The following is a 22,803-nucleotide window of genomic DNA, read 5'->3' as shown; positions in this document are numbered from 1 at the left end:
CGCCCCCTTCTGGGAATCAAGCCCACAACTTTATTTTAGAGCGAAAAAGAGGGACACAAGGAAAGTACCCTGTCCAGCTTTTCGCAGGTCACATGCAGCGGATGCGGGAGGGAGGCTGGCAACTCAAGCAGTCTGCTGTGCGGATGTGCTTCTGAACCATGTGGTCCGGCCCAGAGGCTCAGTGTTTACCCACCGAATACTGCAGCCAACCTCCCTGGCCTCCCCCATCCTCCAGACTCTTCCAGTCCATCCTCACCGCTGCCAGCCAAACCTTCCTGTAACTGCCCTTCCACCCTCCCCTTCCCTATCCAGAACCACCAGGTGCCTTTTAAATAAAACCCTCAATCGCCTGATTTCAGGACCACCCACAGTCTGACTCGCTCTAGCAATCCAAATGCTTCCTGGCTTTTCTTTTGCAGGAGAATTGAACAAAGACGTGCATTCATATCATTTTAACTGTTCCTGTAGTTTAGATGTCTTACTGGTCTGCCATCTGGTTTGCCTTGGGAGTTACCTTGAGGTAGCCTAAATGAACACTAGCTTTTCTTTAGAATCTTATCAAAAAGCAGTGACACTTCCCCCATTCATTTCCTGAGTGGTTTTCCCCTGAGGTAAGAGATGTTTGTGGTTATGGGCCAAGAGCCTTTAAGAACCCAGGTGTACCTAGAAAGGGACTATCTGCCCTGGGGGAACTCCTACCCCTTTGCTTTCTCTCTCTCTCCTCTCTCTCTCTCTCTCTCTCCCGCCCCCCTCCCCTTCCCTCTCTCCTCACTCCCTTCCACTCTCTCTAAAAATCAATGGAAAAAATATCTTCAGGTAAGGATAACAAAACAAAAATACATCTTGTTTTTTTTGGGGGGACCAATCCTTCCAATTTGGAAAACAGTGGATTCTCTCTTCTAAAGCACTTAGGCTCAGACTCATAGACACTTAGTAATTGTAAGTATTGGGGTGCAGGGGGAGAGTTAAAATTTAAAGTCAAAGCTTGCCTTTTGATAACAAAATTAGAAAAAATAAGCCTGTCACCAGTGGGGGGGTTGGACTTTGGAGGTAACTGGCGATGTGATTGCGTTTTGGATCCCTCCTCCATTCCCTCCAAAGCCGGCTGTCTCACCTGTTGTGTCTGTGAATGGGGTGGGGTGGGCGGCGGGTGCAGGAAAGGGGAGTTTGCCTGTTAAGGGGGGAGGGTGTCGCCTGGTCAGCCCACCTGAGCCCCAGCTCTGTGGTCTCCAAACAAGCTTCAGGCGGTCCTTTGGGCTCCTCTCCTGGTGCCAAGCAGGAAGGTGACCTGGGCTGGACGCAAACAAGTTAGTCACTAAAATGAGATTCCCCCCACCCACTCCGCCCCGGGTTACTATTACTGTGTTACCAATACTCTGGCTCGGAACACAGAACGTGGTTTGAGGGGCTCCCAGTGCTCCCAAGGATGCGCCATGACGAGTGCCATTCTAAAGGCCTGGGAGAGTGTGAACCCGCTGCACAGCGTGGAGCTTAGGGATCAGGGCCTCAGCCTGTCATAGGACCGGGGTGAGAGTCCGGACCGGGGTCAGCCTCCCCAGAGATGAGGCTGCTCTGTGACTGACAGGACTTCCCGGGCAGTCCCTCAATTTTGAAGGTTCTGTGCTTGGTGAGCCAGCTGTTCCCGGACACGTGGTGCTGGGGAGGAGCTGAAGTTCAGTCATTGGACTCTGTCTCATTTCTGCCCTCAGGGCCTAACAGTGTGTAGCAGTGAAACCATTAACTACAGTTCCTCATATCATGATCTAGCATTTTATTTATTTTTAAAATGTTTTCATTGCTTTTAAAAATATACATATTTTTATTGATTTCAGAGAGGAAAGGAGAGGGAGAGAGAGAGAAATATCAATGATGAGAGAGAGTCATTGATCGGCTGCCTCCTGCATGCCCCCTACTGGGGATGGAACCTGCAACTCGGGCCTGTGCCCTTGGCTGGAATAGAACCTGGGACCTTTCAGTCCGCGGGCGGATGCTCTATCCACTGAGCGGTGCTAGAAACAGCGCCCCACCGGGTACAGCCACCCTGTGGGGCCCGTCGGGGCAGCCCCTGGCCGTGCCTCCTCCCAGGGCCTCTCTCTATAGAAACTGAGCACCAGTCACTCTCAGCTTCGAACTTCCCTAAACCCCGAGGGCCTCGGTGTCCCTGGTGTGTCCTTGACACTTTAGGGCACTCCATCCAGGAGCCGCACAGGCCCCCGGTTTGACTCCGCCCGAGCATCCCGCATGCCCTCGGGAATCGTGCACACGGGCAGAGCTGTGCCGAGCTGGGGCGCTGCCCACAGCGGGTGCCCTGCCCTCAGCGGGTGCCCTGCCCTCAGCGGGTGCCCTGCCCTTAGTGGGCGCCCTGCCCTCAGCGGGTGCCCTGCCCTTAGTGGGCGCCCTGCCCTCAGCGGGTGCCCTGCCCTTAGTGGGCGCCCTGCCCTCAGCGGGTGCCCTGCCCTTAGTGGGCGCCCTGCCCTCAGCGGGTGCCCTGCCCTTAGTGGGCGCCCTGCCCTCAGCGGGCACCCACGCACAGATGGCAGCTTGCTTCCACATCCAGGCCTCAGCTCACACACGTAGGTTTTTGCTGTGGCAGAATCCTACATTATTGCGTTCTATGGACTTTTGGGGATGCTTGGAAATATTAAAAGCGAGAGTTAAAATCTGAAACCACCAAGGTCATGTGGATGATTTTCCCCCCTAAAATGGATGCCTTGTTGTTTATTTGGAAATTATTCCAGCTCCATGTCATCGCATTGCCTTGGCACCTCTCCAGACCCCTCCCAACCCCTGCTCTGTCCCCCCAAACTCCATGCCCCAAATTTCTGCCCTGGGATCTCGTGTGCCTCTGGGTGTGACCCTCGGGGCCGGGAGAGGACGCTGCTGACTGCCCCCCTGTGAGGGTCCCAGCACTGACCGTGCCTTCCCTGTGCTCGCAGGACACGTTCGGCATCGCCGCCAAGAAAGCCTCCCTGGACATATTTCTGCCCGACGGGAGGAGCATTGAAGTCGAGATCCTCACCTCGGACACCGCCGAAAGGGTCCTGGAGGTAAACGTCACCACACTGCAGCCCCGGGAGGAAGGGGAGGCGGGGAGCACGGTTGGAAGGCAGGGACCAGGATGCGGTCACCTTCTGGAAGCTTCCCGCTGCCCTTCCACGCGGGGTGATCGACCTGTAGAGATGCTGGGATTTCCGGGGAGACTGGCCGGGAACCCGAGCTCCAGCCTGCGCCCCAGGCCTCTGCTTTCACCCTCCCCGTGGGCACCCACTTTCCAGCGTCTCCTAGGCCTTCCCACGCCAGCTGTCAGTTCCCTGGCACCGGGCCGGGGATGTGCCCCGGGAACACGCCAAGCGCTTCCTTACGGGGTGCCCCGTGGGGGGGACAGAAAGGAGAGTGGGGCCCAGATGAGGCTGAAACAGGCCGCATGCAGGTGGGCTGCGACAGGTTCTGGGAGAGAGCGACTCGGGTTTCTCAAAGGCAGAACCAGTCGTCCCTCCTCCCTCACCGCGAAAACCCTGAAGCCAACAGCCCAGCAGGTCTGCTTCTGAGCCAGACCCGGTCCTAGTTCGTTGAGGACTCCGGGGTGAGACCCAGAGAGCTCTGGCCCCTCCGCCAGGCGTGGCCGCGCTCAGCTCCGCCCCGGGCCTGTCCTCCCTCTGAGCTGGGCTGGGGCGGGGACACCATCTCCTCACACCCACACTGTCCCAGCCCCCCCCCCTTTTCTTTGGAGGGTTTTCGTTCTAATCCCGCAGGGAAACGTACACACAAAATATAAAGGTATCAGCAGGGGGAAGCGGGAAGTTTCTAGGACCAACCCGCCAAAGGCAGGACGTTCTTGTGCTGGGGTCCCGGCATCTGATGCCTCCTGAGCTGAAGTGGACAGAGTGCTCCCTGCTGGCTCCCAGCTCTCAGGTGGCCTCCACCTAAGACCTGGAGCACGTGTGTGCGTGTGTGTGTGAGTGAGTGTGTGTGAGTGAGTGTGTGTGTATGTGTGTGTGAGTGTGAGTGTGAGTGAGTGTGTGTGAGTGAGTGTGTGTGTATGTGAGTGTGAGTGTGAGTGAGTGTGTGTGTGTGTGTGAGTGTGTGTGCGTGTGTGTGTGAGTGTGTGTGTGAGTGTGTGTGTGAGTGTGTGTGTGAGTGTGTGTGTGTGTGTGAGTGAGTGTGTGTGAGTGTGTGTGTGTGTGAGTGTGTGTGTGTGAGTGAGTGTGTGTGTGTGTGTGTGTGTGTGTGAAGTTCTCCACATCGTGACTCTTTCTAGCCCAGAGATTTAAGCCTGCTCGTGTCCTCCTGGCCTCAGAAGATCTTGGCTCCTCCTGGCACCATCATTTTGGACATTTCTTCCTGCTAAAGTCACTGCACACACCCCACCCCACCCTTCTCATGGCACCCACCTGGTGGCTGAGGCCATCCATTGAGAAGTGACCCTCGGCTTCTCCTAGTCAGCCCCCTCTCCTGTTTTCTCCTTTCTACCCCCACACCCCTAGTTCAAGTCCTCATCATCCTCATCATTCTACAACACCTCCCCCCGCAAATAGTCTCCCTGCTCATCTGCTGCACAGATTTCCAGAACGATCTTCCTAAACAGCATCAAAGAACTTGATACGTAATGCTTGAGAGAATTGATACCAACCCCAAACCACAGTTCCCTCCATTGCTCTCCCAGGACCTACAAAACGGGAGACAGATCCATAAATGAAGGGGGGTAATGGCGAGGGTGGGGACTGTGAATACAGATACCTCTGGGGACGGGCAGGTGACTCAGGCCCAGCCTCGGCTGTAAGGTGATTGGACGTGGCTGGGCCTTTGGAGCCCCGGGGAGCACCTGCCCTGCCTGCCAGCGTCATTATGGACACGTCCTCACACGCTGGGCTCCCGGGCCACGCTCGACACACCTGCCGCTGGAGCTGGCTGCCGGGGGGGGGGGGGGGGGGCGGGGAGGGGGGCTGCCGGGTCTCCCAGGCACTGGGGCGAGGACAGGTCCTGGATTCACATGGCAGTGGTGTCATTTGAATGTCATCGGAGCTGTGTGAGTTTGGGGAAGCTACTGAACCTTTCAAGACAGTGTCTGAGTAATTCTAGAAATATCTCATGCTCCATCAACAGTGGTGGTTTTGGCTGCGGATGGTCATTGGTGTTGTTACTGATATTAGAGGTACTGTGAATAGGTATTGACTTGGGCGGTAAGACTAGGATTCCACAATCTCATCTGTTTCGTCCCGTTCCCCTGGTAACGAATAGCAGACGTTGAACTAGATACATTGGTGATCTCAGAAAAACGTACTTTCTCTCCAATCACATCGGCTTGGGAGGAAGTGCAACCCATGGCACGGACGTGATCGGCCTCAGGTACGTCCCCCAGGAGGGCCTACCCTCACGGTGGTGGAGCTCCCACCACGGGGGAAGTGAGCGCGTGGCCAGGCAGGAATGTGTCTTCTCTTCCGGGGGCTGGACACTCTCTCGCTGGAATGAAAGAGCCATTAAATGTTGTCATTAGAAATCACAGTCCGTGTCTTCTCAAGAGCACTTGCCGCCACTCTGGCTCTGCTGTTGCTGACCACCTCGCCCCCATCCTCCTGGGCCCTTTAAGGACCAGCCATAAGCTACGCATCTTTTTTTGTTGTTTGTGCATTTGTGCTATTGTCATTTTATAGCCGGTGCTTGTGTTCTGGAGCGTCGTTAACGTTTGCCGAGATGGAAATATGCGCCAGCACGGCCAAGGGTGACCCTGAGAGGGGCCGGTGAAGGATTGAGAAAAGACAGACAAGAGAATGAAAGCTGGGTCTTGGTGGGACGCTGCCTCTCTGATGGAGAGACAGTGACAACACCCACAAGCCGTGTCTTTATTTTATAGCCGATGCCATGAGGCAAAGTAAGGGCGTGGCCAAGATGTTTACAACCTTCTCGTGGGTTTCGATCCTACTCAACTACATGCACCTGATCAAGCTTTGTTTACTTGCAGCCTATATCATTTAGGCACATGGGGCCACGCGTTCGGACCACAGGTTCAAGCTTACAACTCCAGCTGTTGGCTATCATTGTGCGGGGAGGGCTCTGACCTCCAAGCTGGGACTTGCACGTGGGCACGAGAGGACTGTGCCCTCTTATCAGTCCAAGGCTTGGACCTGTCCAAACACTGTAGCCGCTCTCCACAGAAATATTACTGTCTTTTTTTTCCTAGATGCTTGCTCCGCTCAAAAAGATGCTTGTACTTAGGTCTCCGTTAAGTTATAAAAGCTGCCCCGTTCTACCGCCCTCCTCTGCGTTGGCATGTAAGCTTGTGTTTTCACCGAATGCGTCAGAGAAGAGAGAAAACTAATTCGAGTGGACATGGGTCATATTTACTTTAGGAGGAGATATAATCTGTTACCAGCACACTCTCCCCCAGTAGAGGAGTCCTGTGTTTTTGGTTTTTGTTTTCTTCAAGGTCATGGGAAAGACAGTGAGGGAGAAAGGAGAATGGGAGAAGGGGTAAGTGTTGGGGAGAAGTTGTGAAAAGTGCCCAGGCTCTTTATTTGCAAGGCTACACGGAGAACACCCACTCATGCCGTCCCCCTCACAAGACTGCCGCACGAGGGGATGTTTGGTGAGGAAAGTCCTCCTTTGAGCCTGGTATCTACCACTTCCACCGTGACGACCGGGAGCCGTGGCTGAAGTGTCGGCTCACGCACGGTGCTGTGAAGGCTGTTAGAGGTGTTCCTGGGGTGTTAGAGGTGACCTAGGGAATTCAGGTGGGGTGTGTAAGGAAACCACTCAGGCTGAAACCGGTTTGGCTCAGTGGATAGAGCGTCGGCCTGCAGACTGAAGGATCCGGGGTTCGATTCCGGTCAAGGGCATGTACCTTGGTTGCGGGCACATCCCCAGTGTGCAAGAGGCAGCTGATTGGTGTTTCTCTCTCATCGATGTTTCTAACTCTCTATCCCTCTCCCTTCCTCTCTGTAAAAAATCAATAAAATATATTAAAAAAAAAAAAAAAAAGAAATCACTCAGGAGCCAGTCCTATAGAGGCAGCAGGCGGGCTGGGTGGGTGGGGATGGAACTTCCTGCGAAGGGAACGTTGCGGCCTTGAGACCCATTGGTAAAAACGCACCATGAAAGCCCTTTGATGTTAAGGTCAAAAAGGAATGTGAAATGAGGGCAGCTCTTGCCTGGGATCCGAGGATTTCACTGGGCAAGCACCAAGCAAATTAGACTTGAACTTCACTGGAGACATCAGGGAGAAGCAGGCCTGGGGTATCAAAGACTCATAGCTCATAGACCTTCATGTGACAGCCAAGAAGTGGGGACTATCCCTTTTCCCATATCTGGTAGTTCAGTCCACAGGAAGGGAAATGTCCCAGGACAGATGTCCATGGAGAATGAGTGCTGCCCTCCAGTGGACAATAAAGTCCAAAAAAATGATCCGGGAGGCACGCCCACGTCTGAGATGGGACAACCAGCTGGTGTCCACTGTGGTGGGACAGATTTATTTTTTCTTCTTCACTCTATTTTTTTTTTAATTTCTAAAAGAAGTATATACCATTTTCAATTCAGGAAACATTTCTTCTAAGGTCTGCCAGCCCATTGAAGAGCTCTTTATTGTGTTTACAGGCAATTTCAAATTCTGCACATCACAGGAAACATGGTGGACACTTCTAACTTTTGCCCCTTTTTCTTGTCTTTGGTTAAAGGTGGTGTCACACAAAATTGGACTGTGTCGGGAGCTCTTGGGCTACTTCGGCCTCTTTCTCATTCGGTTTTGCAAGGAGGGCAAGCTCTCTGGTAAGGGCAGAGGGAATGCCACGCGGACAGGTGCTCGGCCCAGAGATGCAGGAGCGCAGCTGAGGGGTGGGCACCCCTCAGGGGAAGTCCCAGTGTGTGGTCCTACTGCTGTTCTCCACTCCTGGATGGGAAGTTTGGGGGTGAGAGGTTGTGTCTGCGTTCAGGGTGAGCTGGAGTCATGTAGCCTAGAGAGGTGGCATGGACAGGAGCAGGAAGTCGGGTCTTTCCAGTGACTGTACTTCCTCTTGTGCCTGCCCCAGTCCCAATCCGATGTCTGTCTCACCTTTACCCATGCGCCCTGTGCTGACCTCAAGACACCCCAGAACCCCCTTCTGAATGGAGTGCAGGACTCCAGGCATCAGGACGTCTCATCACACCATCATTTCTCCTTGTTAAGGAATATTTGCTAAAAAGTCCAGCTGACGTAACTAAGTTCTTAGATTTTTAATAAAGATTTAACAAGATAGTAAAAGATGACAGTCCCACTCACGTAGCTTTTGCTTTCTCTACAGTGCATTTCTAGATACTGCAAGTTTTTTAGTTGTGAAATGCTGTAGATTATCTCAGAGTTTTTTACATTTGTCCTCAAGAGGCTGTGGGAGGTGTTTGCAGGTGAAGTTAAGGGCTTTGTGAGCTGGCTTGGCCGCTGGGATGGTGGTGGGCCGGTCTCTCCATCTGCATCCCAGTGTAACATATAGCTCACTCAAGATGCTGGTATTTTATGAAGATAAAATGTTACTTTTAGAATTAACTTTAGAAAGCTAAAAATTACATACAAATGCAAGAGAATATACTTATTATTATTATACTTTACTCTTTGCAATAGTAATGCTTTATGATCTCATTTTAAAGCCCTGGATGTAAAACAAACCACCTGTGCTCTCTTATCCAATGAGATGCCCCTTCCCCTCTCTCTAGTCATGAAAAAATTAGCAGACTTTGAACTCCCTTATGTGAGTCTCCGAAGTTCCGAACTGGAAGACTGCAAGGTCGGACTCCGGAAGTGGTGAGTAAGCATTGTGACGGTGGGCATTCGAGGCTGTCTACCGCGGCTGATCAGAACTGGCCATCCTCCCCTGTCGCCTCACAGTGCAACAGCTAGCCAGAGACCAGGAGGGAGCTTGGGGAAGGCGAAGAGGAAAACAGTGAAGAAGACAGAGAAGGGAATGACGAGACAATCTGTCCTCAAGGAAGGGTGTGGAGGATGATTTTCACTGATTTCAAGTAAATACTCGAGGGGTATTATCATGAAGATGGTGACCTTGAAGGTCAAGCTTGAACAAGGGCCATTGGGTTGGGATTGAAACAGGTAATGGTGAGAAATTACTGACTGTATTGATGGAAGGAATTTGTTGAGGATGGCAAGCAGATCACTTCATCTGTTGAACTGTGGTATTCCCTGAAGGCAAAGGGTGGACTCAGCCAACCTGCAGTGCATCTGAACTCTAAGTGGTCGGCTTACATTCCTAAAGGATTTCAACAATAAGCGCATCTATGCCAGGACCAGCCATGTTCCTAAGATCAATAGGGCACCTGGCAGAAAATACTACCATTTCCCCCAGAAACAGAGGGCCCTACAGAGAGCAAACAAACAGAAAAAAAAAAAAAGAAGCAGGACGCTCCCCTAACCCACCCCCACACATAACCTATAACCTGTAGTCATTACCAAGGCTGTATTGGATTGCATCTTTGGTTCACTCTCTCCCAGCTCAGTTATTCTGTAATCTGAGCACAGAAGCTTGAAAGAAAGGCATTTTGAAATCTAGGAATAGCAGTTATCTTGACCTTGTGATGCCCTGTGAGAACTCTGGTCTGCGGTTTTGAATTTTGGAAACGTATTCCCAGCAAGGCTAGAAGTTCATTTACGGTTATTCAGAAGTATTCTGAGAAGCGGTCAAAATCTGGAACGCTGAGAAGGGAAAAGGAAAAACCCTTAGCAGTTCCATCTAAGGGTCTATAGAGTAGCTGTTCTTTTGGAAGCTGCTTAGTATAACGAGTGGCTGAGCACAGTTATTCCTGGGGTCACAGTATGGGAATCTAAGTCTCAACTCTCTCAGGATTTAGCCAAATAACCTTAGCCAAATTATTTAAGCTCTCTAAGACTCCATTTCTCTATCTGTAAAATGGGAAGAAGAATAATAGAGTCTACCTCACAGGATTATTGTGAGGGTTAAATAAAATGATCCCATGTGCTCAATACATATTGGCTTTGTTTATTATTGTTATCTTGAGCATAATAATGATGATAACAACAACAACCACCACAGTCCCTGGGGCTTAGACTTGTTGCTCATGAGCTCTTCAGAGAGCATGAGATCAGAGGAGAGATGAGGATTCTGTTTCTCACCTTGAAGCTTGAATAGAACACTGGGCTTTGCCTATGTCTTCATGAAACTGGTAAATTCTCAATCCTAAGTGCAAGATAAAATGTCTACCTACAAGCCAGCATCTCACATCCGGGCAGATTGCCTTTGCTCATGGGAACTGGGAGGAAAGGAGGTCTCACTTCAGCTGTTAGAGGCGAGGATCAGGTGACCAGCCGGGGGGAGCCTGGCACAGGATCCTGCAGGTGCCTGGTCCACTTGGGGGGTGAAGTCTTGCAGGATGGGGGCAGGGAGGCGAGCTCCATTGCCACGAGCTGGAGGATTCCCAGCAATCACCTTAGTCTTATGGATTTTCCTCTGCCCATGAATTCCCTCTCCAAGGAGGATATGGTCCCTTCCAGAACAGAGGATGCCCGCCCTGGCCTCTCTGAGCCCCAATTTGGGGAGGGTCTGGGGGCTCTCTAACTCTCTGATGTAACAGTTGCCCCCGGGTTGCATGAGTGAAATAGTAGCTTATAAGTAGGAATGCTTCAGCTGCTTGTCCCACGCCCCAGAATGAAGTTGGTCTTCAACTAGAATTGTCATCCTTTTCCTAGTCTAAGCCAATTCCATCATCTATTCACCCTACAAATCTGAGTGGTTCTGCTCACCTCTGCCTTCACCCTTTTCTGACTTTCTGTTGATTCTTAGCATGCGACTGTGCTTATACAGTGACTGTCATTTCTGTTCATCCTGCTGACTCTGGATCCGTTAGTCAGACATGGAGCCCTACTATTTGCAAGTCACTTTGCCAAGGCCCAGAGGGGCAACCCTGAAGAAGACCCAGGCCCTGGGCTCAAGGGTCCTCACACTTGGTATCAAGATCAGTTTGATCAGAGCAGTGCTCAGGATGAACTTGGGGTGCTGAGAAAGCACAGAGGAGGGGATGTGAGAGCGAGGCTCGCCAGGAGGAGCAGACAGGTCAGGGATGGAGGTTGGTGAGGCGAGTGGCCTTCCAGGCAGAGGGAGAGGAGAGAAAAGGTGGTTGGGCTGGAGAGGGTTGGGGAGGGGAGTGGGTAAGAGCTGGAGCTGGAAATGAAAGTGGGGGTCCTATGGAGGGCCTTGGAGGGGAGCAGGACAGATGACCTGACTTCTGGCAAGGAGGGTCTGAAAGGTTACCCAGGAGAGACCACTCCTGTTAGAATGTGGAGTATGAGAGAGGGAACACGACTGAGGCAGAAGGTCTGGGGAGGAGGTTACCAGAGCAGCTCAGGCAAGAGAGGAGGTGGCCTGGGCACCGGGAGTCATACGGGTGTGGGTACCAGCAAGTGAGAGCGCCGGGTATTGTGGGGTGGGGAACACCCAGGCAGGACTTGGCGACCCGCAGTGGGGCTGCGTGTGAACAGGGACGCGCACCATTCCCCTGAAGTTTTATATTTTTGCACCTTCGCTCTCAGTGCCCACCAGGCAAGAGCTTACAGAATAAAGGAAATAGGGGACAGAAGAGGTGGAGGGACAAACTGAAGGCCAGGCAAGTAGAGGGGTGGGGCTTTGCCAGAAAAGGGGCCTTGGTTCAGAAGGAAGAGGGCCATCGCTGCGGAGAGCACGCAGGCACCCTTCAGTCCGCAGGCCCGAGAGCCGTGTCCTATTAATTAACTCAATGCTCCTGAATCGGGCAGGTACATGGACCCATCCCTGGACTCCATGCTGATGGACTGCAGAGCAGCGGTGAATCTGATCTACATGCAGGTGAGGTAACCAGGAGCCATCAGAACACCACACAGGATAGGCCCCTTGGGTTTAAACCACTAGAAAAAAAATTGTGGAGAAGAATTCTACCTCTCTACCTAGAATAGGCAAATTCACAAAGACAGGAAGTAGAACAGGGCTGGGGATGGGAGGGGAGGAGTGACTGCTTGAGGGTACAGGATTTTTGCTGGGGATGATGAAGACATTTTAGGTGTAGAGCGTTGTGATGGTGACACAGCACTGTGAATGTCTTAGTGTCTCTGGATCGTACACTTACAAGTGGTGCATGTGAAAAGTGTTATGTGTATTTTACCACAGGGGGACGGGGGGGAGACTTTCTAGGGGAAAAAGAATCCTATCTCCATTTCCACCATCACGGTCCGAATTTGCAACTGACACTCATCATTCTAGCCCAGTGGTCGGCAAACTCATTAGTCAACAGAGCCCAATATCAACAGTACAACGATTGAAATTTCTTTTGAGAGCCAAATTTTTTAAACTTAAACTTCTTCTAACGCCACTTCTTCAAAATAGACTTGCCCAGGCCGTGGTATTTTGTGGAAGAGCCACACTCAAGGGGCCAAAGAGCCGCATGTGGCTCGCGAGCCGCGGTTTGCCGACCACGGATCTAGACTAATCTCCACGAGCGTGGGAAGAGTAACCCTGATCACTTGCAGTCAGTGGTTCCTACATCTTGGCATTTACTGTCTTTTTCCCGGAGCCAACAAGTAGCATAGCTGCCCGGCACCGGCTTCGTGGGCAGGCGGCCTGAGGAGCTGCACGGGCCTGGGCTCTGAAGGCCTCAGTCTTGTTTAACGCTCTGCTATCGTGACACACTCTTTTTATATATATATATATTTTTATTGATTTCAGAGAGGAAGGGAGAGGGAGAGAGATAGAAACATCAATGATGAGAATCATTGATCGGCTGCCTCCTGCACACCGCCCACTGGGAATCGAGCCTGCAACCCGGGCATGTGCCCTTGACTGGAATCGAACCCGGGACCCTTTAGTCTGCAGGTCAATGCTCTATCCATTGAGCCAAACCAGCCAGGGCTCATAACATTCTTAATAACGTTTGAACAAGGGGCCCCCGCATTCCCATTTTGCACCGCGCCCTGCAAACTATGAAGCTGGTCCAGCCCATCTCTCCTCCTCAACCCCCAGAAAAGTAAAATAGAGTCTTTATGGTTTTTACACTTAGTCCCCAACTCATGGGGCAAAGGCTCTGCTAAGCAGCGGAGCGGTCAGCAGGTGCTGCCTGCAGGATACACATCCGTGCCCCCATCTCAGCTCTCCCTCGCATCACCAGCTCCCCGCGAGTGTTCCCGCCACCAGGCCAGCATCATGGGAGGCCTGTTCCTTCCCAAGGCCTGGCTTCCCGGTTCTGGGAGGGGGAGAGGGGTCGCTTCATTTCAGGAGTTCCATGACAACATCCCACAATCTGCTCTCACACAGCAGCAGGTGGCCGGCCTGATTCTCGCCCTGTTCAAACCCTCCCAACTCTTTTCCTCTCACTCAGACCAAATCCCAAATCCTGCCATACTTGATCTATTTTCTTCTTAGCTTTTCCACCATCACACACACACACACACACACACACACACACACACACACACATACACGCACGCACATGCACACACATATATACATGTTTATATATGTATTTAAAAATATTTGTTTACTATCTCTCTTCCAGCTAGAATGATTTCTCCATGAAAGCAGGCATTTGTTGGCTCACTGCTGTCTCCCCAGACTATAACTGTTCCTGGCATGACATTGGCATGAAGCCCTGTGATTGTTTTAAATGTGTTGTTTCATGGATGCTTCACAATAACTCTGCAAGGCAGTTGACAACCTCCGCATTTGTAAGGAGAGACATAAAGACAAAAGCTAGAGTAGGCGTGGATATAGAAGATGTAGAAAGGGAATTTAACCATACTTATTGCAGGAGACACTTACGCTGTGTGATTCTTAGCTGGTACACTCTGTAGCTTTTCTTTAACTGTTTCCCCTAACCCTTGTCAACCCTGAATATTACATATAGTTTAGTCTTTGCCAAGTTGAGAGGCAAAAAAAATTATTTGATTACTAGTGAGGTTAAATATATATTTGTCATTTTCTGTCAATTGCTGATCCTTATCTTCTGTCCATTTTCCTACTAAGGAGGTTTACATTGTTCTATAGCTTTCTATAAATAATATTAACTCTTTGCCTCATATGGTACACTCACTTTCCCTGGTTTGACATTTACTTGTTGGTTTTGTTTTAGGTGGTTTTTATAGGCAGAAGTTTTATATTTTCACGTATGATATATATCTTCATTATGACATTTTGTCTTTGTATCTTAAAAAGCTATCCCCTAACTCAAGATCAGATAGAAAATAGTCCCCTTTATTTATTTTTTTCTGGTTCTTTATAGTTTTTACACTTAGATCTTTAATGTGCCTGGATTTATTTGATGGGTGGGGTGGGGAAAGAGCTAACTTTACTTTCTTTTCCAAGTGTGGCCAATTGTCCCCAAACCACTGAACCACCTCTTTCTACTAATTTAAAAAGTAACTTTTAAAACATACTGGGTATAGCTGGGTCTGTTTTTCTAGCCTTTCATCCATGAGTATGTTTTTGTCGGATGAATTCATTTCTTCTAAGTTTGCTAATTTTGCCATTTATGTTGTGTGAAGGCCATCCTGGACATTCAGAGAGGATGGGCCAAACCCACCCAGGCCCAGAGGCAGAAACTAGAGGCTCTCCAGGAAGAAGACAAGCAAACAAAGGTGGATCGAATGTGGCACCAAAGGACCCCCCCTGGGCGGGACGTAAAGAAACCGAGTGGAGTGGGGCTGTTTCTATAATTTATAAACCCACCAGCACTGAAAACAGCCTGACACAATGAGAACACTTTTATTTGCTTTTTCTTTTTAAAATATATTTTATTAATTTTTTACAGAGAGGAAGGGAGAGGGAGAGTTAGAAACATCAATCAGCTGCCTCTTGCACGCCCCCTACTGGGGATGTGCCTGCAACCAAGGTACATGCCCTTGACCAGAATCCAACCTGGGACCCTTCAGTCCGCAGGCCGATGCTCTGTCTACTGAGCCAAACAGGTTAGGGCATGAGAACACTTTTATTGATTTTTCTGATTATAAAATTAATAAAGGCTTTTTGTTTAAAGATTTTGAAAAATACAGACAATATACGGTGAGTCCTTTATCAAGTTAATTAATACAGACCCTCAACATTTAAAAAAATATATATTTTTATCGATTTTAGAGAGAGGGAGGGAGAGGGCCAGAGAGATAGAAACATTGATGAGAGAGAAATATCCATCAGCTTCCTCTTGCACGGCCCCTACTGGGGATTGAACCCCAAACCCAGGCATGTGGCCTGACTGGGAATCAAACCAGTGACCTCTTGGTTCCTGGATTGATGCTCAACCGCTGAGCTACACCAGTGGGGCTAAATCTTTATTGTTGAAAGTATTACATGTATCCTTCCCCCTCCCCCCAACCCCTTCTAGCCCGCCCTCAAAATGACGACATTTTAAATGTACACTTTTTGCTTATTTTGCTGAGATGGAATTATATCTTCTCAGTCGAGTCGCTCTTCCTCATTCACCATTCAGCCATGAAATATTTTCATTCCCACTATCACTGAGCACTGTGACAGGAGCAGGACACATGGTGGATGAGGCAGAAGTGGTCCCTGCCCCGGCAGGACCCACCCCTGACCTTCCCCAGCCTTGCTGTCAGCGAGCACATGGGGCACTGTCTTCCTTCCCATTGGGCAGAAGAAAAAGGCACCCTCCCGCCCCCCAGTGGCACGTGGCCTTCTAGGGTGGCCGCCGCTTCTCACATGAGGCTTGCCTCTGTTTCAAGTGGTCTCTTGCTTCCTCCTCCCTCCCCACACCTCCCTCTGGAGCAGTTTTTGGAGCTGTCCCGGGAGGTGCAGCACTATGGCTACGTGCAGCTGGACCCTTGTACCTGTGACTACCCGGAACCGGGCTGCGGGGCTGTGCTTTCTGTTGGCAACAACGAGATCAGCTGCTGTGTCACCCTGCCCGACAGCCAGACCCAGCAGGTCGTCTTCCAGCTGAGCAGAGTGAAGTGCTGGCAGGTCACCTTCCTGGTGAGTATCTGGCACAGCCTCACCTATGACTTAACGTTTCCACTCATGACTGAAGACCCTATTGTTTTATATATATATATATATATATATATATATATATATATATATATACACACACACACACACACACACACACACACACACACACACATACTAGAGGCCCAGTGCATGATTAAATCATGCACGTGTAGGGTCCCCTACACGCTTTTGCTTTCAATCACGGGGAGCTGGGTGCCTGTCCACTGGTGCACCAGGCCTTTCAGAAGCCTCCGGCGCAGCGAAGGCTTCTGAAAGGCCTGCTGCCTGAGCGGACAGGCACCCAGCTCCCCCGCTTTTGATGGTCCGCGACGGGACGTGAGCTCGCTGTCCCAGAGGCCCCTTCTGTGCCGTAGCACAGCCATGGCGCAGACGCTGAGCTCGCGCCGCCGCTGGCGACACAGCTCAGCGTCCCGCCGGCCCAATCGGCCACCCTGGCCACCCGAGTCCCACCTCCCCGCGCCTCCTGGCCAATCGTGGGCATAGCGAAGGTACGGTCAATTTGCATATTTCTCTATTATTAGGTAGGATATATATATATATATATATATATATATATATATATATATATATACACACACACACACACACACACACACACACACACTCACACTGAGTGGCCAGATTATTATGATCTCTGAACGCATAATAATCTGGCCACTCAGTGTATATCCTATATAATAAAAGGCCAATATGCAAATTGTCCCCTCGACCAGGAGTTCGACCAGTAGGCAGGCTGGCCAACCACCCATGTCCCCTCCCCCTGGCCAGGCTGGCCAGACCCACCCATGCATGAATTCATGCACCGGACCTCTAATATATATATATATACCGAGTGGCCAGATTATTATGCGTTCAGAGATAATAATAATCTGGCCACTCTGTGCGTGTGTGTATGTGTGTGTATTATATATATTGTTAATCCTCACCCAAGGACATTTTTCCATTGATTTTTAGAGAGAGAATGGTAGGGAAGGGGAGAGACAGAGACAGAGAAGCATCCATGTGAGAGAGACACATTGATGGGTTGTCTCCTGCACACGTCCGGGCTAGAGGTATGTGCCCTTGACAGGAATTGAACCCAAGACCCCTCAGTCCCCAGGCCAGTACTCTATCCACGGAGCCAAATCAGCTAGGGCCAAATCCTATTGTTTCTGGATGACACCGCTGACATGGAGACAGGTCTGCCATTTGAATCAGTACCTCGAGTGGTCTTTTATAGTTACATCTTCCTTAACCCCTTGCAACCACTAATCTGTTTGCCATTTCCATAGTGCGTCATTTCAAGAACAGGACATGAAACTTTTGGAGGTGATGGATATATTCATTACCTTGATTGTGGGGATGGTTTCATGGATGTACGCATGTGCCCAAACTCATCAAACTGTATACATTAAATATGTGCAGCGTTTGCATATTATGCATCAATAATCTGTTTTTTAAAAAATTGCACATAAAAAGAGGCTATGTATTTGATCAGTTGATGAAGATGGGATCAGAGGTTCTCAGGAACCTAAACCTGTATTTCCTCTGGGGCTATGCACAATTCAGTATTTAGTTTACAGTGACTTTATAGAACATGACTACCATGAATAATAGAAATTGACTATTCTTAGGAGGTAAAAATGTATATAAAAGCTAAGAATGTTAGATGAATGGAATCCTACAGTGTGTAGCCTTTGGGATTGGCTTTTCTTTACTCAGCATAATTCTTTGGAAATTCACCCAGATTGTTGGGTTATATCGTTAGTTTGTTTCTTTTTATTCTGAGTAGTAGTCCATGGTATGAAATGGCTAAAATTTGGTTAGCCATTCACCCAATGAAAGGTTTTGGTTGTTTCCAGTTTTTAGCTGCTCTGATAAAGCTCCTATAAATATTCTTGTACAGGTTATTGTCTGATCACAAGTCTTTATTTCTCTCATATAAATGCCCAGGAGTGCAATTGCTGTGTCATATGGAAGTTGCATGTTTAGTTTCTTTAAGAAAGTGCCAAATTGTTTTCAAGGGTGGCTGGTTGTACCAATTTACATTCTCACCAGCAATGTGTAAGTAATGTAGTTTATCTGCATCCTCATCAACATTTGGCACAGTCACTATTGTTTATTTTAATTATTCTGATAAGTGTGTAATGGTATTTCATTGTGGTTTCAATTTGCATTTCCCTCAAGGCTAGTGATGCTGAACATCTCTTCATGTGGTTATTTGCCATCTGTGTTATCTTCTTTTCATATCTTTTTCCCATTTTCTAATTGGACTAGAGGCCTGGTGCATGAATCCATACACCAGTGGGGTCCCTCAGCCTGGCCTGCAGGATCGGGCCAAAACCTGCTCTCCGACATCCCCCAAGGGGTCCCGGATTGCGAGAGAGTGCAGGCCAGGCCGAGGGACCCCACAGGGCCAGAGAGGGATGCGGGAGGTTGACCAGCCGGGGAGAAACCTCGGGAGGGCTCCAGGGCGAGTCCAGCCTGTCTTGCTCAGTCCTGATCAACAGGACTCCAGCAGCAAGCTAACCTACCAGTCAGAGTGTCTGCCCCCTTGTGGTCAGTGCACATCATAGCAAGCGGTTGAGTGGCCTTAGCATATCATTAGCATATTATGCTTTGATTGGTTGAACGACCAACTGGATGACCTGACACTTAGCATGTTAGGCCTTTATTATATAGGATTGTTTTACTGTTGAATTTTGAGAGCACTTAATAAATTCTAGCTATTATTCCTTTGTTGGATATATGTGGTTTACAAATACTTTCTCTGTAGTTCTTTTCTGTCCTCTTAGGTCTTTGGTGGAACAAAAGTTTTTAATTTTGATGAAGTCGAATTCATCAGTTTTTCTTTTTATAGATTGTGTTTTCGGTGTCAAGGCTAAGAACTCTGCCACACTCTAGATTCTGAAGTTTTTTTTCCTGGAGTTTATTCCTAAAAGTGTTGTAATTATAGGCTATACATTTTAGTCTGTGATCCATTTTGAGTTAATTTTTGTATAGGGTGTAGATCATAGAACAAGGTTCCTTTTCTTGCTGCTGGAAGTCCAGTTGCTTCAGGACCATTTATCTTTCCTCAATTGAATTACTTTCATATCCTTGTCAAAAAACAGTTGGGCATATTTGTGTGGGTCTATTTATGGGTTCTCTATTCTGTTCCACTGACCTATGTGTCTCTCCCCCCATCAATACCACACAATCATTCTCTCCCTTTGTAATAACTTCATTGAGATGTAAGTCACACACTATACAGTTCATTCATACAAAATGTGCAATTTAATGGCATTTCTCATATTCTCAGACTTGTACAACCATCACCACAATCAATTTTAGACCACTTTCATCCCCTCAAAAAGAAGCCCCACACCCTTTACCTGTTACCTCTCTATCCCCAATTCCCACCAGCCCTGAGAGACCATTAATTTACTTTCTGTATCTATAGATTTGCTTGTTCTGAACATTTCATGTTAATGGAATCCTATGAGGTCTTTTGTGTCTGGATCCTTTCACTTAACATGTTTCTGAGGTTCATCCTTGTTGTAGTGTGCATCAGCACTTTATTCCTTTTTATGGTCAAATAATATTTCATTGTATAAATATAACAAATGCGGTTTGTCCACTCATCCATTGAGGAACATCTGGGTTGTTTCTGCCTTGTGGTTGTTATGAATTATGCTGCTATGAGCATGTGTGTACAACTCTTATGTGGACATATGTTTTCATCTCTCTTGGGTTTATGCCTAGGAGTGGAAGTTCTGGTAACTTTGCCCTAGTGGTAACTCTATGATTAGGTTTTGAGGAAGTTCCAAAACATTTGCTCCATTTCACATCCCCACCAGCAGCAGTACATGAGGGTTCTGGTTTCTCCACATCCTTGACAATACTTGTTATTGTCTGATTTTTAAAATAATAATCAGCCTAATGTATGTAAAGTGGTATCTCATTGTGGTTTTAGTTCAGTCTTTGTTCTTTCTGTGCTTTATTTTCAGTAGCTTCTGTTGCTATGGTTTTAAGGTTATTGATCTTTTATTTCTATTACTGTATTTTTCATCTCTAAAAGTTCCATATAGATCATTTTCACATCTCCATTTTTTTTCCTTGTCATTCTATGTTTTTCTCTAAATGCTTGAGTGTGTGGAATATATTCAAAGTAACTGTTTTAATATTGTTGTCTACTAATTCCATTATTTCTGTAATTTCGGAGTCTGTTTCTAACTGATTGATTCTTCTCCTGTTTGCAGAGCACACGTTCTCCTATTTCGCAAGCCAGGTAATTTTTTCTGGTGTGCTGAACATTGTGAATTTGCATTGTTGAATGCTGGATTTCGTGGTATTCCTTTAAAGAGTAATTAGACTTTGTTCTGGCATGCAATTAAGTTCCTTGGGATTGGTTTTTAAATTAATTCATTATAGGCTTGCTTTTAAGCTCTCTTAAGGTAGGTCAAGAACAGTCTTGAGGGCTAATTTAATCCTTTACTCATTAGCTGTCATTCATTAGCTGTCGTTCTTCGGACTCTCCCAATGTTTTGTGTATTATGGTCTCTCTACTCTGGTTGATAGAAACACAAACCCATTTCCAGCCCAATTTGTGAGTTCCTGGATTTGTTCAACCTACAGCTTTTCGGTGGTTCTCTCCCCAGCCTCTCATGCACAGATGTGCATGAACATCTGTACATCCCATACATGCACGTTATCATTATTCAGCCAAAGATTTGACATGAGCTCTCTGGAGCTTTTCCTCTGTAGAAAGCCCTTGTCCTGGTTGTCTGCTCCACAAATGCTAACCTGAACTTCTTCAAATGTTTCTCTCTTCTCCTCAACTCAGCATGACCTCTGGGCTCTATTTGGGTTCCCCTCCTTGTGCCGCCATCCTGGAAAGTCCTCCAGGTAGTAAGCTGAGTAATTGTAGAGCTCACCTCACTTGTTATTATTCTCCCTCACTTACCAGTTCTATATTATCTGTCATTCAACGTCAGAAAACAGCTGTTTCCAAGTTCAGTTTTTACATTGATGCTGTCAGACCAATATTTCTAAAATATAAATATAATTGTATTGTTATATAGCTTTTAAAATCTTTTAATAAATGCCTATTGCCCTGAAGATCAAGTCCAGGCTCCTTAATTTAGCTTATAAAACCTGTACCACTTAGGGTTGTTGGGTGGCAAGCAATAGAAAACAACACTGTGGCTCTAGTGAAAAAGGGATTTATTGGAGGGATATGGGGAACCCACTGACTTAAAGGAAAGGCTGAAACAGAGGCGTAGGAAAGTCAGGAACCACAGGAGCTCAGGGTTTCTAGGGATTCCTCATCAGGACCTCCTCCTTGGGTCTCTCTGCTGTGGAACTAAATGAGGGGCAGAGGGAGTATTTGTTCAAGTGGTCTGAGTTTGGGTCATGTGATACCCTTCAGGGAGGCAGCGTTCCCTGATGATCCTATCTACATAGCCACAGTGGATGAGAGATGGCTTTCCCAAGGGAATATGAGACTCCATCACTAGGAGAAAGAAGGATGGATGCTGTAAAGCAAAAATCAGGGAGAATAATAACAAATGAGGTTGTGCCGGGCTTTCAGGATCTGCCCTCACCTTCCTCTCTAAGCCTCTTCTCTCACCCCCGCATGCCTTGCAGCCTGTGCCACTTAAACTTCTATCAAATCCTATATAATAAAAGGCTAATAAGCACATCGACCAAACAGCAGAACAACCGGTCGCTATGACATGCACTGACCATCAGGGGGCAGATGCTCAATGCAGGAGCTGTCCCCTGGTGGTCAGTGTGCTCCCACAGGGGGAGCGCCGCTCAGCCAGAAGCGGGGCTCATGGCTGGCTAGCGCAGCAGCAGTGGTGGGAGCCTCTAAGGATGCTTCCCTATGGGAAGCGGGCCTAAGCCATCAGTCGGACATCCCCTGAGGGCTCCCAGACTGTGAGAGGGTGCAGTCCAGGCTGAGGGAACCCACCCCTCCAAGTGCATGAATTTCGTGCACCGGGCCTCTAGTATCAAATAATGTCTTTTCCTCCGTAGGGGACTCTGCTGGATATGGATGGGCCCCAGCGAACCCTCAACCAGAACCTGGAGCTCCGATTCCAGTACAGCGAGGACAGTCGCTGGCAGTGGTTTGTCCTTTACACCAAACAGGTGAGTTCTTGGAGAGGCGCATGAAACGTGTGCTGAGATGCCTCTTGCACGCTGGGGTGGACACAGCACATCACCCTAAGCCTTGCTAATGACCAGCGTATGCTGTGCACTCTCTCTCTTACGGCTGTAGCACTCCTTTTTTAAAATTTTGTTTTCTTTTGCTAGTCACCACAGCCTTCGTATCCATTCGAAAGGAATTGAGTTGCCATACAGGGGTGGGGAACCTTTTTCCTGCCAAGGGCCATTTGGCTATTTATAACGTTATTCACGGGCCATACAAAATGATCCACTTAAAAATTAGCCTGCTATATTTGGTTAAACATCTAATTAACTCACCTCCAGTGCCTTGGCGGGGCCAGTCGGCCTGCAGACCAGACGTTCCTCGCCCCTGACTCACAGTGGCTTAAAGCAGGGGTCAGTGAGCTTTTTCTCAAAGGGCCAGATGGTAAATATTTTAGGTTTTGAGGCTCTTTTGGTCTCTGTTGCAACTACTCAATAATATGAAACACTCTCAGGGAAAAGATAGGGTGTTTGCTGAGGCAAGATTTGCAGTCACTTGGAGAGACAGAGGGATTCTGGTAGGGAAACCACCCTTCCTCGCCTAGAATGCTAAGTGCAATAGTTAAATATTTTTATGGTCTTTTAATCTAGGCTGTAGCAAATGAGCTTAAACCACCCTAGAGAGGGGCAATAACCATTTAAAGGACTCCTA

The 22,803-nt window shown here is 48.4% G+C and overlaps 1 protein-coding gene across 2 annotated transcripts in view; it reads left to right on the top strand.

Annotated features, from left to right (window-relative positions):
• Positions 1 to 22,803, top strand: part of SNX31 (sorting nexin 31) — a gene marked incomplete at both ends in the record, with an annotated part of 45,538 nt that overhangs the window by 12,085 nt on the left and 10,650 nt on the right. For both annotated transcript variants that reach the window (XM_079795924.1, XM_079795923.1), the window contains 7 exons: positions 2,937 to 3,047; positions 7,668 to 7,758; positions 8,677 to 8,764; positions 11,741 to 11,810; positions 14,495 to 14,587; positions 15,735 to 15,938; positions 21,978 to 22,091. In XM_079795924.1, the coding sequence (XP_079652050.1) occupies positions 2,937 to 3,047; positions 7,668 to 7,758; positions 8,677 to 8,764; positions 11,741 to 11,810; positions 14,495 to 14,587; positions 15,735 to 15,938; positions 21,978 to 22,091 (771 nt within the window). The remainder of the gene's footprint in view (positions 1 to 2,936; positions 3,048 to 7,667; positions 7,759 to 8,676; positions 8,765 to 11,740; positions 11,811 to 14,494; positions 14,588 to 15,734; positions 15,939 to 21,977; positions 22,092 to 22,803) is intronic.

The sequence above is a fragment of the Cnephaeus nilssonii genome (genome assembly GCF_951640355.1).
Source record: "Cnephaeus nilssonii genome assembly, chromosome: 18".
NCBI lineage: Eukaryota > Metazoa > Chordata > Mammalia > Chiroptera > Vespertilionidae > Cnephaeus > Cnephaeus nilssonii.
Note: the sequence above shows the minus strand (reverse complement) of the source record. Positions and strands in the feature narration are given on the sequence as shown.